Consider the following 19,321-nt stretch of genomic DNA (forward strand, 5'->3'; position numbering starts at 1 on the left):
CCTTTCTATGTCCAGCTGTCCTTAGCCAACAACAAATTGTCGCTGTTTTTGTGTGCAATATATGCTATATGGTGATATATGAACATAGCTGTCAACCGTCCCTTATTTGGCGGGAAAGCCCTTATCCCAGCGCCGTGTCCCACAGCTGTCCCTTATTGATGATGTCCCTTAAATTTCCTGGGTTTCAAATGAAGCAGCTCCTCTCCCTCCCTCCCTCCTTGCTAGCCAGGGAGGAGGGAGGCTCCAACTGTGTTGCTTGGCTGCGTTGCTCACCCAATAAGGAGTCTAAGAACGACTGGGGGGTGGAGCTTGCCTGCCTTGTGCCGATCAAATCGGCCGCGTTGCCTGGGGACTCGCCTTTGCTCAGCGCTTCCCAGCGGAGAGGGGACGGTGGTTTTCCTTGCTGCATCCCCTTTGCCGGGTTGCTGCGCTGTGGGAACCACCGCTTGAGGCTTCGTTTGGCTGCTGGCTGGGCTTTCTGCCTTTGGCTCGGAGGGGCTCAGAAGTCGAACATACCTGTGCTCTGAAAATCCCTTATTTTGGCTGCTGATCCCTTATTTTCGAGGCCTCTGGTCCCTTATTTTCAAATCTGTAAGTTGACAGCTATGTTTACGAACCTAATCAGTATCTAAAGCCATTTGCACATGTGGCCATCCAACCAGTCGATACAGAATGCAGGCACCCTATATTTAGAAAGGAGGAAACCAGTGATATTTTAGGGAGCAGGCTAGCAGGCGGGGCCCATGACTTACATCAGGCATAGACAACCTTCGGTCCTCCAGATGTTTTGGACTACAATTCCCATCATCCCTGACCATTGGTCCTGTTAGCTAGGGATCATGGGAGTTGTAGGCCAAAACATCTGGAGGGCCAAAGGTTGCCTATTCCTGACTTACATCATAGGAGCCTACACAACACGAAACACTGTTGCTGTAGGTATGTTTTATTTTATTTGTTTTTTATCTTATATTTTGGAAGTGTACATCCAGGGTTTTTTTCCTTTAATTTTTTTGGGGGGGTCCCCAAGAGAGAGGGGCCCTAAACTAGAGCTTGTTTAGATTATACCTAAATCTGGCACTGGCTTTGCCAGTTCCTAGGCAGGACCAATTCTGCCACTCCTCCTGTGTTCTCCCAGGTGAGAGATCTGGATACAGCTTGGGCATGTGAGGATTGCAGGTTTGGAAGGGACCCCCAGGCATCATCCAGACTGACCTCGCTACCAGTCCTATGACGACAACTCTCTCTCTCTCTCCCACCAGTGTGTGTCCTGGACAGCGTGGAGTTTGAAGACGGCACTGAGTGGGAACCGGAGGGCGAGCCCTGCACCAGCTGCATCTGCCTGCAGGGGGAGCCGGTGTGCAGCCCCACCCCCTGCCCCCCACTTCCTTGCCAACATCCAGCCCAGCTGCAAGGTGAGAGCACACCTGGACGGCCCGCCTCCAAGTCTCCGCTATAGGGAGGGGGCAGCTGACACAGACAGATGCACCAAATTCCTTTGTACCGTTGACGTGCCAAATCACCCATTGCCAACCTGCTGCCCTCCTGGTCCTTTTCATGATACCGTATTGGCCCCAATATAAGCCTGCCCAAGGGCTGCCTTCAGATGTCTTCTAAAAGTCTGGTGGTTGTTTTCCTCTTTGATATCTGGTGGGAGGGCATTCCACAGGGTGGGCGCCACCACCGAGAAGGCCCTCTGCCTGGTTCCCTGCAACTTGGCTTCTCGCAGGGAGGGAACCAGCAGAAGGCCCTCGGAGCTGGACCTCAGTGTCCAGGCAGAATGATTTACATAATTACAAAAGTCATAAACAATAAATAAACCACATCAAAAAAAGACACAACCAAATGGGAAACAATTTCCACATAAATCAAAATCTAAAACTAAGAATACAGCAGAAGCGCCAAATCGCGACCCACACGTGCACAGACGCATGGGTCGCGAACGCTGCGGATCGCGAACTGCCTCTCGCACGGATCACATTCGCGACCCGAGCATCCACTGTATTATTATTATTATTATTATTATTATTATTATTATTATTATTATTATTTATTTGTACCCCACCCATCTGGCTGGGTTTCCCCAGCCACTCTGGGCGGCTTCCAACAAAGACCAAAAATACACAAAAATGTCATGCATTAAAAACTTCCCTGAACAGGGCTGCCTTAAGACTTCTTCTAAATGTCAGGTAGTTGTTTATCTCTTTGACATCTGGTGGGAGGGTGTTCCACAGGGCGGGTGCCACCACCGAGAAGGCCCTCCGCCTGGTTCCCTGCAACTTGGCTTCTCGCAGGGAGGGAACCACCAGAAGGCCCTCAGGGCTGGACCTCAGTGTCCAGGCAGAACGATGAGGGTGGAGACGCTCCTTCAGATATACTAGACCTTTAAAGGTCAGCACCAACACTTTGAATTGTGCTGAAAAATTTATAACTGAAAATCAAAATAGTTTTTTTTTTAAGTCTTGCTCTGCTTTCCTTGGGACCCCAACCCTGAGAGGGGCTCTTGACTTGCACCCCGGGGGGTTACTTCAGTGCTGCTAACACAGCGGTCTAACTTCACCTCCAGAGGAGAACTCCATTGTCTCTCGAGACAGATGGGTACCAAACAAGGTTCTTAGCCAGAGCAGCACCCAGTAGGTGTTGAATTGTGACTCTCACCCTCTGCCTCCTCTGCAGGGTCCTGCTGCCCAGTGTGTCAGCAATGCTCCTACAACCAGAGGCTCTACAGCAACGGGCAAGAATTCATCGACCCAGACCATCCCTGCCAGAGCTGCCGGTGTCTGGTGAGAGCCAGCAGGGGACTCAGCTACATTAGTCAAAAAAACCTGTATTTTGAATGCGTTATGAACATGTAACACTAGATGGCACTGTAAAGCCCAAAACTTTTCTATGTGATTTTACATAGCGGGTTTTTATCCTTTTGTTATAATGATTTAATTTATGACTTGCCATATTTTTCGCTCCATAAGACACACCTGACCATAAGACGCACCTGGTTTTTAGAAGAGGAAAGGGGGAAAGTCCCGGTTTTTGGGGGATCAGCTCACAGTTGTGCAGCTTCTTTTGCAAAGGGGAAAAATCCTCTTTTTGTGGGGTTCAACTCACAGTTCTGCAGCTTCTTTAGGAAAGGAAAAGGAGCCATTTCTACAGTTTCCAGACAGATAAACTAATCAGCCAGTCATGTGTCACTGGGGAAACAAACTGCCTCCGTCTGCAGAACATTCAACAATGGAGGCCTGGGCAAGGGGCCCGAAAGGGAGCCAGCGAACGACCACATATTCACTCCATAAGACACACAGACATTTCCCCTTACTTTTTAGGAGGAAAAAAGTGTCTTATGGAGCGAAAAATACAGTATTTATTGTGGGTTTTTGCCTGTGTGTAGATGCAGCGGAATATCACCCCAGCATGCCCAGAGGCCATTTTCCTGGACATTAGCTGTCTCACAAGCCAGATACAGTCATATCTTATGTTACGTCCGCTTCCTGTTACATCCTGCAACAACCCGGAAGTACCAGAAAGGGTTACTACCGGGTTTTGCCACTCGCGCGTGTGCAGAAGCGCAAAATCATAGAATCATAGAATCATAGAGTTGGAAGAGACCACAAGGGCCATCGAGTCCAACCCCCTGGCAAGCAGGAAACACCATCAGAGCACTCCTGACATATGGTTGTCAAGCCTCTGCTTAAAGACCTCCAAAGAAGGAGACTCCACCACACTCCTGGGCAGCAAATTCCACTGTCAAACAGCTCTTACTGTCGGGAAGTTCTTCCTAATGTTTAGGTGGAATCTTCTTTCTTGTAGTTTGAAAAGTTTGGAACCATTGCTCCGTGTCCGCTTCTCTGGAGCAGCAGAAAACAACCTTTCTCCCTCCTCTATGTGACATCCTTTTATATATTTGAACATGGCTATCATATCACCCCTTAACCTCCTCTTCTCCAGGCTAAACATGCCCAGCTCCCTTAGCCGTTCCTCATAAGGCATCGTTTCCAGACCTTTGACCATTTTGGTTGCCCTCCTCTGGACCCGTTCCAGTTTGTCAGTGTCCTTCTTGAACTGTGGTGCCCAGAACTGGACACAATACTCCAGGTGAGGTCTGACCAGAGCAGAATACAGTGGCACTATTACTTCCCTTGATCTAGATGCTATACTCCTATTGATGCAGCTCAGAATTGGATTGGCTTTTTTAGCTGCCGCGTCACACTGTTGGCTCATGTCAAGTTTGTGGTCAACCAAGACTCCTAGATCCTTTTCACGTCACGCACATGCACAGAAGCGGCGAATCGCAACCTGCATGTGCACAGATGCACCGCTGCTGGTTGTGCTCTTTTCATGTTGCGAACGGGCCTCCGGAACGGATCCCATTCACAACCAGAGGTACCATTGTAATTAAGTGGGCCTTGCCAGTCCTTACCAGGTCAGTGAAGCAGCTCAGGTCTTGCAAAGTCTGACCATTTTTGATCAGCTTTGTGAACTCCTCTGCAACCCCATCCCATCGTGAACACAAATCATCAGGAAAGCAGAATCTGAAAGATATCTGGAGGGGTCCTGAGCCTGTGCAGTTTAGGCAGGGAACGAACATACGCAGAAGCCACAGTTTTGTTTTTGTTTGTTTTTAAAAAAAATAGATTTTCATTAGGATTTTTTTTTAAAAGGTTACAAAAAAAGAGAAAAATATAAGTAACAATCAAAAAAGGAAAAGAAAAAACAATACATATAAAACAATCATCATCCAAAAACAGAAAAGAAAAGAGAGGGGGGAAAACCAAATCAAACCTTTACATGACTTATTTTCATTGGCTTACTTCCTTGACCTCCTCACACCTCCCATTTTTGTATTCTAGTTCTTAGATATTTCAGCAAATCCTTCCCAACTTTGTTTTTATCTTAGTAATTTATCTTAATATATTGTAATTTTGCATTCTCTTCTTTCACCAGTTCATTTTTACTTAATCCTTTATATCTTTTCTGCTAAAACCACATACTTTTATTCCAACCTCTTTCTAACATTCCTTAATTTTGCAATATTTCTGAAGATAAGCTTTAAATTTTTTCCAATCTTCTTCCACCAACTCTTCTCCTTGGTCTCAGATTCTGCCAGTCATCTCGGCCACTTCCATGTAGTCCATCACCTTCATCTGCCATTCTTCCCGGGTGGGTAGATCTTGTGTTTTCCAATACTTTGCGATAAGTATTCTTGCTGCTGTTGTGGCGTACATAAAGAAAGTTCTATCCTCCTTTAGCACCAATTGGCCGACCATGCCCAAGAAGCCACAGTTTTGGAGCAGAACCACTTGTGCTATGTTCTTTGGTAGGAAAAAGGTAGTATACAAATTTAATAGCAATAATAAATAACAGTGCCCCCTTTCTCCGCCGCAGGATGGCACCGTCCGCTGTTCCACCACTCCCTGCCCCCCGCTGACTTGTCTGCATCCAGAGATGAGGCCTGGAATATGCTGTCCAAAGTGCCCCGGTGAGTCACCAAACGGGTAATTCCCATTTCAGCACCTGGAAAGGTGGGAGTTGTAGTTTGTTCAGGATGCTGAGAGACCCCCTGTTCCCCACATAGTGCTACGGTTCCCAGAATGTATAACCACCCATCCCTCTTCACGGGGAGCTCTGTAGCTCTCTGAAAGGAACAGAGGGAGGGTTGTCTCCTTAATAACTCTCGGCACCCAAACTACAGAATTATCCAGAGGGTAATTGGCCCTGATCCGGCTTGTGGGCCTTAGTTTGCCGACCCATGGGGTAGATCCACATGTATATACTTTGTAACTAAGTCTGCCTTCAGGGATCCAACTGTGAACTGAATGAGAGTAAACTACTTTTATATAAAATAAAATGAAAATTCCTTCCAGTAGCACCTTAGAGACCAACTAAGTTTGTTCTTGGTATAAGCTTTCGTGTGCATGCACACTTCTTCAGATACACTGAAACAGAAGTCACCAGACCCTTATATATAGTGAGAGGGGGGGGGCTATTACTCAGAAGGGTGGTGGGAATGGGTGATTGGCTGATAGGTGTGGGACCTGTAACTACTTTTATATACAGTGGTGCCTCTCAAGACGAAAAGAATCCGTTCCGCGAGTCTCTTCGTCTTGCGGTTTTTTCGTCTTGCGAAGCAAGCCCATTAGCGGACTAGCGTTTTTAGCACCTTAGCGGCTTAGCGGATCAGCTGATAAGCGGCTTAGCGGCTTAGAAAAAGGGGGGAAGTGGGGAAAAACCACAGGAACTCACAAGACATTTTCAAAAGTCATTTTCGTCTTGCGAAGCAAGCCCATAGGAAATTCGTTTTGCGAAGCACCTCCAAAACGGAAAACCCTTTCGTCTAGCGGGTTTTCCGTCTTGCGGGGCATTCGTCTTGCGGGGCACCACTGTACTGTACACAAGATTGTGGCGTGTTTATTCTTTTAAGAGAGATAGAAGGGAACTTACCAGGAACCTAATAGTGAGAGGCTAACACGAGCCTGCAACCAGCTCCCCGCTGTGTGTTTAAAAGGAGAATGTGAAACTCTGCTAAGGAAAGGAACTTGCTTGCGTAAGTTAGGAAGGATATTGATAAACAATACAGTCATACCTCGGGTTACAAATGCTTCAGGTTGTGTATTTCGGGTTGTGCACCGCACTGAACCCGGAAGTACCGGAACGATTACTTCCGGGTTTCGGCGCATGCGCAGGCACAGAAGCACTAAATCGCGCCTTGCGCATCATCATCCTCCTTTTTTATTTGTATGCCGCCTTTCCACAGTTAAAAAACAATACTCAAACGTGGCTTGCAGCATAACAAGATTTACGTAATTACAAAAGTCATAAACAATAAATAAACCACATCAAAAAAAGACACAACCAAATGGGAAACAATTTCCACATAAATCAAAATCTAAAACTAAGAATACAGCAGAAGCGCCAAATCGCGACCCACACGTGCACAGACGCACGGGTCGCGAACGCTGCGGGTCGTGAACTGCCTCTCGCACGGATCACATTCGCGACCTGAGCGCGTCCACTGTATTATTATTATTATTATTATTATTATTATTATTATTATTATTAATTTGTACCCCGCCCATCTGGCTGGGTTTCCCAAGCCACTCTGGGCGGCTTCCAACAAAGACCAAAAATACACTAAAATGTCATGCATTAAAAACTTCCCTGAACAGGGCTGCCTTCAGGTGTCTTCTGAATGTCAGGTAGTTGTTTATCTCTTTGACATCTGATGGGAGGGCGTTCCACAGGGCGGGTGCCACCACCAAGAAGGCCCTCTGCCTGGTTCCCTGTAACTTGGCTTCTCGCAGGGAGGGAACCGCCAGAAGGCCCTCGGAGCTGGACCTCAGTGTCCGGGCAGAACGATGGGGGTGGAGACGCTCCTTCAGGTCTACTGAACCTTCTATCCTCTCCTGCTTCCCTGAACATTCCCACGCAGATTGCACTCAGGACAACCGAGTGGTGCTGGACGGAGAGGAGCTGCCTAACCCGCTGAACCCCTGCCAGGCGTGCCTGTGCACTACTGGAGAACTGCGCTGCAAGGAGCGTCAGTGCCCGGGGGCCTTATGTGCTCACCCCTTGCCCGGATCCTGCTGCCAGAACAACTGCAACGGTGAGCATCTCCTGCACTCGGCTAGAATGCCACACACACACAAACCCCATCCCGGGAATCACAGAATCGTACATTTGGAAGGGGACACACACACCACCAAAGGATCATCTGGCCCAAGTCCCTGAAAGGCAGGAATCACACCCAGAAAGTAATGGAATCATGGATTTGGAACAGGGCCGGATTTCAGTTTGATGAGGCCCTCAACTACTGAAAGTAATGGGGCCCTTTATATGTCCAGCTGTCCTTTGCCAACAACAAATGGTCGCTGTTTTTTGTCGAATAGATGCTATCTGGTAATTTATGGACCTCATAGGTATCTAAAGCCATTTGCACATTACAAAGTATGTATTTTATCAAAGTAATTGTTGAACTGAAATACAATTGAGAAGTATATTGATAGTGAAATACAATTAAGAACAAGTATATTGATAAAAGGTAAAGGGACCCCTGACCATTAGGTCCAGTCGTGGCCGACTCTGGGGTTGCGGCGCTCATCTCACTTTACTGGCCGAGGGAGCCGCTTCTGGCGAACCAGAGCAGCGCACGGAAATGCTGTTTACCTTCCCGCCAGAGCAGTACCTATTTATCTACTTGCACTATGACATGCTTTCGAACTGCTAGGTTGGCAGGAGCTGGGACTGAGCAACGGGCGCTCACCCCGTCACGGGGATTCGAACCGCCAACCTTCTGATCGGCAAGCCCAAGAGGCTCTGTGGTTTAGACCACAGCGCCACCTGCTGTCCCTAAGTATATTCATAGTGAAATACAATTAAGAACAAGTATATTAATAGTGAAATAATTATTAAGTTCTAACTTAAAATGACTTTTTATTCATAACAAACTTAATAATGAAAACACATCGGCATTTGGCAATAACAAAAGTTCCTTTAGGAACACAATTTACAAAGACTCATAATCTAATCCGGCCATAGGCAAACTTTGGCCCTCCCAGATGTTTTGGACTACAATTCCCATCATCCCTAGTTAACAGGACCAAAACATCTGGAGGGCCAAAGTTTGCCTATGCCTGACCTAATATCTAGAAACTTGCTATAACATGAAATAATAGGTGTAAATATATGATGCAAACGGTTAATAATTATAAATAGCAGAATGTAGGCACCCTATATATAGAAATGAGCAAACAAATTGTCTCTTTTTTGTTTGTTGAATATATGCTATATGGTAATGGATGGACCCAATAGGTATCTCAACATGAAATAATAGGTGTAAATATATGGTGCAAACTGCTAATAATTATAAATAGCAGAATGTAAGCTCCCTGTATATAGAAAGGAGCAAACCAGGGATATTTTAGGGAGCAGGCGGGGCCCATTTCTTACATCCTAGGAGTCTCCACAACACAAAACACGGCTGCTGTATGTAGCTTTCATTTTATTTTATTTGTTTTTTATTTTGGAAATATATATCCAGGTGTTTTTTCCTTTACATTTTTTTGGGGGGCCCCAAGAGAGTGAGACCCTAAGCTAGAGCTTGCTGAGCTTATACGCAAATCCGGCACTGATTTGGAAGGAAATCCTGTGGGTCATCTATCCCAACCCCGCCTAGAGGCCGCCCCTGATCCCCACTTGTTTCCTAGTCTTGCCCCCAGTCAGCTCTGCTCCCCAGAACCACACAGATCTCTTTCTTCAACTAATGGGGCCCGCTATTAACCCTTCCCTTCCTGCGCAGGCTGCAACTACGCCGGGAAGGAGTACCCGAACGGAGCTGAGTTCCCCCACCCCACGGACAAGTGCCGGCAGTGCCACTGCATCGTGAGTGCCAGGGTAGCGGGGAAAGGATGGTGGGGTCTTTCCCCTTTGCAATCACAGAAGGGGCACCCAGAGGCCATCTAGTCCAACCCCTCCCTGCAAAGCAGGAATCCTAGCACTGTAGAATCATAGAACTGTACCAGCGCAACGCTCAGCCAGCTTTTCTCCCCCCGTCCCGTCTGCAGAATGGGAACGTCCAGTGCCTCTCGCGCCGTTGCCCGCCCCTTCTGTGCCCGGAACCGTTCCTGATTTCCGGAGAATGCTGCCCCCAGTGTCCAGGTAAGGAACTGCACCAGCTTCACCTTCCAGGGTCTGCCCGCTTCCCTGGCAAGGGGTCCGATCCCCGAAGGGCTTGCTGCTCACTCACTTATTTCCTAAGCGCGCGCGCCCCTCGCACCAACAGAAACTCTCTCAGCAGCTCATGCCGTAAGTACCGTATTTTTCACTCCATAAGACATACTTTTTTCCTCCTAAAAAGTAAGGGGAAATGTCTGTGCGTCTTATGGAGCGAATGTGTGGTCCCTGGAGCCGAATTGCCCAGGGGCAAAAAGCAGATCGTGCTTTTTTTTTTTTTTTAAAGAGGGGTGTTGAAACAAAACCACTGAGCAGCTGATCGGCAAGTAATGGGAGGGAGATAAGGGACTAGGTATAAAAGGGGCTGCTTGGGAGGGGGGAGGTAAAAGCCCATGGATCCTCAGGATTTTGGCACTGGGTCACCCCAAATTCACCATCAGATCACATAACATGTCCATGGCTATAGCCTGCATCAAAAAATCACGCATCCACTGTTTCGTGGGGACGCAAAGGTCCAAAAATGTGGTTACAGTGGTGCCTCGCAAGATGAAATTAATCCGTTCCGTGAGGCTCTTCGTATAGCAGTTTTTTCGTCTTGCGAAGCAAGCCCATTGACAGCTTAGCGGATTAGCGCTATTAGCGGTTTAGCGGCTTTTAGCGGATCAGCTGATAAGCGGCTTAGGGCTTAGAAAAAGGGGGGAAAGGGGGGGAAACCCGCAGGAACTCGCAAGACATTTCGTCTTGCGAAGCAAGCCCATAGGGAAATTCGTTTTGCGAAGTGCCTCCAAAACGGAAAACCCTTTCGTCTAGCGGGTTTTCCGTCTTGCGAGGCGTTCGTCTTGCGGGGCACCACTGTACAAGGCACGGATCCACATGGATTCTCAGGATTTTTGCATTGGGCTACCCCAAACTCACCGTCAAATCACATATCATGTCTGTGGCCACAGCATGAACCACAAAAATCATACATCCACTGTTTCGTTCAGAATATATTTTTTTTCTTGTTTTCCTCCTCTAAAAACTAGGTATGTCTTATGGTCAGGTGCGTCTTATGGAGCGAAAAATACAGTAACCAAATGATTTTGGCATTTATCGCAGAAGACAATTATTAGAGGCCCTACAACACAATAGGCTCAATTCTATGCCACCAGCAGTTCAGGACCTGCTTTCGGACAGGAATGATAAAATTACTATAATAGTGGCTGAATTCTTGAGTACTGTCCATGTAGAAAGACTGGACCGTTATAAAGAGATTTAGTGGTTCTCAATTGATTGGTGATGGGGTATGTTGTATCGTATTATTTATGCAGATTGATTTTCTCTGGAGTTAAAGATCTGACTGGGAAAAACCTTGTTATGTTGAGCTCGTATTTTGCACAATTTGTATACGCTGTCTGTTTGACAATGTGCGATTTGCTATGCCTAATAAAGGATATTTGATTGATTGACAAGTAACCAAATGCGAAATACAATCGGGAATATGCAGCGGAAGCCATGAAATGGCTGCATGAGTTGTTTGGAAAGGCCTTGGTGAATTAAGGAAAAAGACTTGCCTGTTGCCAGAGGCTTGGAGGACCCTGAAAAATCCCCTGCCGGTGACTCAGAGCTACAGCAACGGTGGTGCTGTGTAGTGGTTAGAGTGCCAGCCCATGGCCTGGGTGAGGCCAGGGTTCAAATCTCCACTCAGCCACAAAGCTCACTGGGCGAACTGGGACCAGTTACTGCCTCTCAGCCAACCTACCTCACAGGGTTGTTGTGGGGGTTAAATGAGGGGGAGGAAAGAACCATGAGGGCCATCTTGAACACCGTGGAGGGAAAAGGTAAGCTAGAGATGTGATGATAATAATATAAAGGGAAAGGGACCCCTGACCGTTAGGTCCAGTAGCAGACGACTCTGGGGTTGCGGCGCTCATCTCGCTTTATTGGCCAGGGGAGCCGGCGTACAGCTTCTGGGTCATGTGGCCAGCAGGACTAAGCCGCTTCTGGCAAACCAGAGCAGCGCACAGAAACACCGTTTACCTTCCCGCCGGAGCAATACCTATTTATCTACTTGCACTTTAACGTGCTTTCGAACTGCTAGGTGGGCAGGAGCAGGGACCGAGCAACGGGAGCTCACCCTGTCGTGGGGATTTGAACCACCGACCTTCTGATCGGCAAGTCCTAGGCTCTGTGGTTTAACCCACAGCGCCACCCTTGCCACTCCAAAAGGCCACCGCTTTCCAACGCTCCTTTCTTCCTTCTTACAGCTCCCCCGGCCGGCTGCTTCTACCTGGGTGTCCCCTACCAGCACATGGGGCGGTTCTATGACCCGTCAGACAAGTGCCGCGACTGCATCTGCAACAATGGGACCATCACCTGCCAACGCCAGCCCTGCGCGCCCCCCCAGTGCTCCCACCCACTGCAGCTGGACTGCTGCCACTCGTGCGATGGTGAGCGGTCACTTCTGAGCTTATGCATGTGGGAATGTTCAGGGAGGCAGGAGAGGATACATTGTTTATTAACATCCTTCCTAACTTGGGTCAACGCTCAGAGCCTGGCACACGCGGAATACACTTCATTGAGGTTGTCAGGCTACAGGGAGTGGCAACAACTGGCCATGCATCTGCCGCCAAGCCGGGATCAAGGTTCTTAAATCGATTTACAAAGCCCTGAGCAACTTGGGTCTGGAATAGCTTGGGGACCAACTGGACCCTGAGCTTGATGGCTCAGATCATCTGCAGAGCGCTATCAGTCGTTCCTGAGTTAGTGAGGTTTGTTTGACAACAAATCTTTTTCTAGTGGCAGGGAGTTCCACAGGGCTCGGCAGACGGCGCTGAAAGGTTTTGTTTCCCGTTGTTGTCCAGGGCTTTGTAAATCGATATAAGAACCTTGAACCCCCATACTCTCATACGCCCCTTTGTTTAACCCATCAGCTACCTTCTCCCTCCCCACCGCCTTCCCTTCCAGAACCCAGGAGTCCTGGCTCCAATCACCCCTCCCCTTTCTTCATTGACTAGCCCTCCTCTGTGCTCTCTCTTCCCGGCCGTCCCCAGGCTGCCTTTACCAGGCGAAAGAGCTCCCCAACGGAGAACAGTTCCCCGACCCCAAAGACCCCTGCAGAGTCTGCTCCTGCTGGGAGGGGAGCGTCACCTGCAAGGCCAAAACCTGCCCGCCATTGGAGTGCCCCTTCCCCGTCTCAGGACCTTGCTGCAAAGTCTGTGAAGGTAAGCACTCTGGATGCATGCCAAAGAGGAGGAAAGAAAGATAGATAGAGAGATGATAGAGAGAGAGAGATAGATAGATAGATAGATAGATAGATAGATAGATAGATAGATAGATGATAGATAGATAGATAGATGATAGATAGATGATAGATAGATAGAAGATAGATAGATAGATAGATAGATAGATAGATAGATAGATAGATAGATAGATAGATAGATGATAGATAGAGAGATGATAGATAGATAGATAGATAGATAGATAGATAGATAGATAGATGATAGATAGATAGATAGATAGATAGATGATAGATAGATAGATAGATAGATAGATAGATAGATAGATAATGGATAGATAGATAGATAGATGATAGATAGATGATAGATAGATAGATAGATAGATAGATAGATAGATAGATAGATAGATAGATAGATAGATGATAGATGGATAGATGATAGATAGATGATGATAGATAGATAGATAGATAGATAGATAGATAGATAGATAGATAGATAGATAGATGATAGATAGATAGATGATAGATAGATGATAGATAGATAGATGATAGATAGTTTGATAGATAGATAGATAGATAGATAGATAGATAGATAGATAGATGATAGATAGATAGATAGATAGATAGATAGATAGATAGATGATAGATAGATGATAGATAGATAGATAGATAGATAGATGATAGATAGATAGATAGATAGATAGATAGATAGATAGATAGATGATAGATAGATAGATATAGATGATAGATAGATGATAGATAGATAGATAGATAGATAGATAGATAGATAGATAGATAGATATAGATAGACACACACACAAACACAAACACATACAGTGGTACCTCGGGTTACATACGCTTCAGGTTACAGACTCCGCTAACCCAGAAATAGTACCTCGGGTTAAGAACTTTGCTTCAGGATGAGAACAGAAATCGTGCTCCAGTGGCACAGGGGCGGAAGCAGGAGGCCCCATTAGCTAAAGTGGTGCTTCAGGTTAAGAACAGTTTCAGGTTAAGAACGGGCCTCCAGAACGAATTAAATACTTAACCCGAGGTAACACTGTATATATTTGTCATTTAGTCTTTTAGTTGTGTCCGACTCTTCGTGACCCCCTGGACCAGAGCATGCCAGGCACTCCTGTCTTCCACTGCCTCCCGCAGTTTGGTCAAACTCATGCTGGTAGCTTCGAGAACACTGTCCAACCATCTCGTCCTCTGTCGTCCCCTTCTCCTTGGGCCCTCCATCTTTCCCAACATCAGGGTCTTTTCCAGGGAGTCTTCTCTTCTCATGAGGTGGCCATAGTCTTGGAGCCTCAGCTTCTGGATCTGTCCTTCCAGTGAGCACTCAGGGCTGATTTCCTTAAGAATGGATCGGTTTGATCTTCTTGCAGCCCATGGGACTCTCAAGAGTCTCCTCCAGCACCATCATTCACAAGAATCAAATCTTCGAAAGATGGAGGGCACAAGGAGAAGGGGACGACAGAGGACGAGATGGTTGGACAGTGTTCTCAAAGCTACCAACATGAGTCTGACCAAACTGTGGGAGGCAGTGGAAGACAGGAGTGCCTGGCATGCTCTGGTCCAGGGGGTCACGAAGGGTCGGACATGACTAAACGACTAAACAACAACCGTGGTCATAAAGTTATGTAACTCCTGCTACTGACTGCATGTTGCATGGATATTACTAATTATTCCCGCTCGCCTGCCTGCGTGTGAGCCTGAAATTCTCTCCTGCCTTCATTTCTGCCCCCCCCCCCCAGGTTGCAAGTACCTCTCCGAGGGCTACCTGAACGGCCAGGAGTTCCCGGACCCCCAGGACGCCTGTGGCCTCTGCACCTGCATGAATGGCTTTGTCACTTGCGCCAAAAAGCCCTGCTACAAAGCGGGGTGCACCCACCCCGTCCGGGCGCCCGGCCAGTGCTGCCCCATCTGCCACGGTGAGGTCAGAGTGCCGGGGCAAGGGGGAGAGAGAGGGGGCTACAGGCAGAAATAGGAGCGGACAAGGAAGAAAAGCGTTCAGATCTGCCTCTGAAAAGCTAGAGTGGCTTTCTGAACATGCTCAGGGGCACTGTTTCCTGCAGAATAATAATAATAATAATAATAATAATAATAATAATAATAATAATAATATTCCCGCCCTCCCCAGCCAAAGCTGGGCTCAGCGTGGCTAACAACAATAAAAGTGACACAGCATTCTAAAATCAATTCATTTTAAAATCAGTTCAAAATCAAATTAATGGCAACCATTGGGCTAGAGTTCTGTGAGGATTACCAAAGGAGGGGGTCAGACTGTGCCTCGGCCAAAGGCCAGGCGGAACAGCTCCGTCTTGCAGTCCTTGCGGAAAGATGTCAAGTCCCGCAGGGCCCTAGTCTCTTGGGACAGAGCGTTCCACCAGATCGGGGCCACAGCCGAAAAGGCCCTGGCTCTGGCTGAGGCCAGCCTAACCTCCCTTTGACCCAGGACCTCCAAGATGTTTTTGTTTGAAGACCGTAAGGTCCTCCGTGGGACATACCAGGAGAGGCGGTCCCATAGGTACGAGGGTCCTAGGCCGTATAGGGCTTTAAAGGTTAAAACCAGCACTTTGAACCTGATCCTGTACTCCACCGGGAGCCAGTGCAGCTGGTATAGCACCGGGTGAATGTGATCTCGCAGCGAAGACCCCGTAAGGATTCTCACCACAGCATTGTGCACCCGCTGGAGTTTCTGGGTCAGTCTCAAGGGCAGCCCCACGTAGACCTCCAGACTGGAACTTGCAAAAGCAGGGAGTTCATCATTGTTCGCCGCCTTCTCCTGTCTCCACACAGGCTGCTCCTATAACGGTGTCACCGTTAGCAATGGGCAGAGCTTCGCCGATCCTGGGGACCCTCTCTGCTCCCAGTGTACCTGCAAGGTGAGTTGGTCAGGGGCTGAGGGATGTAAGCAGCTCAAAATCTGAGGCTGGGGACAGGGACACATTCTGTCTCTGCATCGGTCAGCCCCGCCTCGGTTGCAAAAAGAATTGTGGAACAGCAACTCCCCTTTCCACAATATTGCTTTGGGATTTTCCACAAGACGGGATCATAGAAGCAGGGATGGATTTGGGTTTGATGAGGCCCTAAGCTCCTGAAGGTAATGGGGCCCTTTATATGTCCAGCTGCCCTTTGTCCACAACAAATTGTCGCTTTTTTGTGTGTTGAATATATGCTAGATGGTAATTGATGGACCTAATAGTTATCTCAAGCCATTTGCACATAACAAAATATGTATTTTATCAAAGTAATTGTTGAACGGAAGTACAATTAAGAAGTATATTAATTGTGAATTAAGAACAAGTATATTGATAGTGAAATAATTATTAAGCTCTAACTTAAAATGACTTTTTATTCATAACAAACTTAATAATGCAAACACATCGGCATTTGGCAATGACAAAAATTCCTTTAGAAACACAGTATACAAAGACTCATAATCTAATCCAGCCATAGGCAAACTTTGGCCCTCCAGATGTTTTGGACTACAATTCCCATCATCCCTAGCTAACCGGACCAGTGGTCAGGGATGATGGGAATTGTAGTCCAAAACATCTGCAGGGCCAAAGTTTGCCTATGCCTGACCTAATATCTAGAAACTTGCTACAACATGAAATAATAGGTGTAAATATATGATGTAAACTGCTAATAATTACAGTGGTACCTCGGGTTAAGAACTTAATTCATTCCGGGGGTCCGTTCTTAACCTGAAACTGTTCTTACCCTGAAGCACCACTTTAGCTAATGGGGCCTCCTGCTGCCGCTGCGCCGCCGGAGCACGATTTCTGTTCTCATCCTGAAGCAAAGTTCTTAACCCGAGATACTATTTCTGGGTTAGCGGAGTCTGTAACCTGAAGCGTATGTAACCCGAGGTACCACTGTATAAATAGCAGAATGTAGGCACCCTATATATAGAAATGAGCAAATCAGTGATATTTTAGGGAGCAGGCGAGCAGGCAGGAGCCATGACTTACATCAGAGAAGCCTACACAGCACAAAACACTGTTGCTGTATGTAGGCTTTGTTTTATTTGCTTTTTATCTTATATTTTGGAAATGTACCTCCAGGTTTTTTTTCCCTTTATATTTTTTGGGGGCCCCAAGAGAGTGGGGCCCTAAGCTATAGCTTGTTTAGCTTTTACATAAAACTGGCACTGCATAGAAGGGAACCCGTGCATTGTGGGGGGGTTGGACAAGATGACCCACGGGGTCCCTTCAAAATCTACGATTCTGTGATTCTAACGCTCTGCTCCGTTTGCTACAGGCCGGCTCAGTTCAGTGCCTGAAAAAGCTCTGCCCGCCAGCCCCCTGTGCCTACCCTGTGCCCGGACCCTGCTCCTGCCCGTTGTGCCAAGGTCAGTGCCCCTTGGGCAAAGGCGCCCTACCCGCTATGGGGCAGGGTGGGTGGTTTAGAGTGGAGTGGCTGGCTCCCCACGGGGGCCTCTGATCCAGGAAGATGAGCAGGGCGTTCTGGGCAGCAAGATCCAGAAGAGCGGAACAAATTATATTTTCGTGGGGTCTCAGTTCGGAGGACAATATTTGGGCATTGAAATATCTGGGGGGCTGCCACCGGAGATTTCTGGACTGAAGAAGGTCCTGTGTGAGTGTATGGAGGCGGTTGGAGGATGGATGGCGGCTAGCAGATTGAGGTTGAATCCTGACAAGACAGAAGTACTGTTCTTGGGGGACAGGGGGCTGGCAGGTGTGGAGGACTCCCTGGTCCTGAATGGGGTGACTGTGCCCCTGAAGGACCAGGTGCGCAGCCTGGGAGTCATTTTGGACTCACAGCTGTCCATGGAGGCGCAGGCCAATTCTGTGTCCAGGGCAGCTGTTTACCAGCTCCATCTGGTACACAGGATGAGACACTCCCTGCCTGTGGACTGCCTCGCCAGAGTGGTGCATGCTCTGGTTATCTCCCGCTTGGACTACTGCAATGCGCTCTATGTGGGGCTACCTTTGAAGGTGACCCGGAAACTACAACTAATCCAGAATGCGGCAGCTAGACTGGTGACTGGGAGTGGCTGCCGAGACAACATAACACCAGTCTTGAAAGACCTGCACTGGCTCCCAGTACGTTTCCGAGCACAATTCCACGTGTTGGTGCTGACCTTGAAAGCCCTAAACAGCCTCGGTCCTGTATACCTGAAGGAGCGTCTCCACCCCCATCGTTCAGCCCAGACACTGAGGTCCAGTGCCGAGGGCCTTCTGGCAGTTCCCTCATTGCGAGACGTGAGGCTACAGGGAACCAGGCAGAGGGCCTTCTCGGTGGTGGCACCCGCCCCGTGGAACTCCCTCCTACCAGATGTCAAAGAGATAAAGAACTATCAGACTTTTAGAAGACATCTGAAGGCAGCCCTGTTTAGGGAAGCTTTTAATGTTTGATGCACTATTGTAATTTAATATTTTGTTGGAAACCGCCCAGAGTGGCTGGGGAAACCCAGCCAGATGGGCGGGGTATAAATAAAGTATTATTATTATTATTATTATTATTATTATTATTATTATTATTATTATTATTCCACAGAGGGCACCAGGTGGGCAAAACTGGTTCTAGGCCAACGGTTCTTTAGGCACCAGGTGAAAACGCTCTTTTTCAACTGGGCCTTTGGCAGACTAACGCCAGATGCCCTTTTAAATTATGGGGTGTCTGAGTCCTTCCTTGTTCATTCCACTGCAGGCTGCAGTTTCCAAGGCCGTGAATATGGGGAGGGAGACAGCTTCCCTGCCCCCAACAAGCCTTGTGAGGAATGCCGCTGCCTGGTAAGTTTTGAGATTTACCTGTGTTTCTTGCATTGCAGCGGGTTGGTCTAGAGGACCTCTTAAGTGCCTTTCAACCCTGCGCTTCTATGTTCCTGTGATTCTAGGACTGGACTTCTGCCAGTCCATAATAGCATCCAACTCTACTATTTCCCATGAACCGGCCTTTTTTATCTCTTCAGTCTTCAGACGCAGATACCACAAGCACATTCTCCTTTTTGCCCCTAAGGCCCATTCCTATCAGTAATGGTTTAATTAAACACATCAACTTCTCCATGTCAGCCAATTCTCAGGGAGGCTCATCTGAACAAATGTGGTTTTGGCAGACGCCAAAAAGAGTTCCGTTGATGGCGCTTTCCTGGTGTCAAGTGGCAGGGAGTTCCAAAGTTCTGCCACACTAAAGGATTGCCACATAGCTGTCGACTTTTCCCTTTTCTCGCGTGGAATCCTATGTGGAAATTTCCCTTAAAAAATGGAAAAAGTTGACAGCTATGGGATTGATTTCTTACAAACACAGCACGGGGATGATGTAACAGTGCCAGTTCCGCCGACCGAAGCGGTGGAACAGGCGTTTTGGGGGGAAAGCGATCTCTTCATGCAGGGCAAACTACAGAAATAAAAGTCAGGATAAAATAAAACTGGGAACTCAGCTAAATTAGTCAAAAAGCAGCATTTTGAA

The 19,321-nt window shown here is 47.6% G+C and overlaps 1 protein-coding gene across 1 annotated transcript in view; it reads left to right on the forward strand.

The window, feature by feature from the left end:
• The window catches only part of KCP (kielin cysteine rich BMP regulator), a 102,102-nt gene that overhangs the window by 46,269 nt on the left and 36,512 nt on the right, over positions 1–19,321 (forward strand). Inside the window, exons 20-31 of the mRNA XM_081879579.1 lie at positions 1,260–1,412; positions 2,674–2,780; positions 5,377–5,470; positions 7,421–7,594; positions 9,287–9,369; positions 9,552–9,645; positions 11,907–12,089; positions 12,693–12,863; positions 14,638–14,814; positions 15,683–15,768; positions 17,150–17,240; positions 18,563–18,645. Of these exons, the coding sequence (XP_081735705.1) occupies positions 1,260–1,412; positions 2,674–2,780; positions 5,377–5,470; positions 7,421–7,594; positions 9,287–9,369; positions 9,552–9,645; positions 11,907–12,089; positions 12,693–12,863; positions 14,638–14,814; positions 15,683–15,768; positions 17,150–17,240; positions 18,563–18,645 (1,496 nt within the window). The remainder of the gene's footprint in view (positions 1–1,259; positions 1,413–2,673; positions 2,781–5,376; positions 5,471–7,420; positions 7,595–9,286; positions 9,370–9,551; positions 9,646–11,906; positions 12,090–12,692; positions 12,864–14,637; positions 14,815–15,682; positions 15,769–17,149; positions 17,241–18,562; positions 18,646–19,321) is intronic.

Source organism: Podarcis erhardii (assembly GCF_964252035.2).
Source record: "Podarcis erhardii genome assembly, chromosome: 10".
NCBI lineage: Eukaryota > Metazoa > Chordata > Lepidosauria > Squamata > Lacertidae > Podarcis > Podarcis erhardii.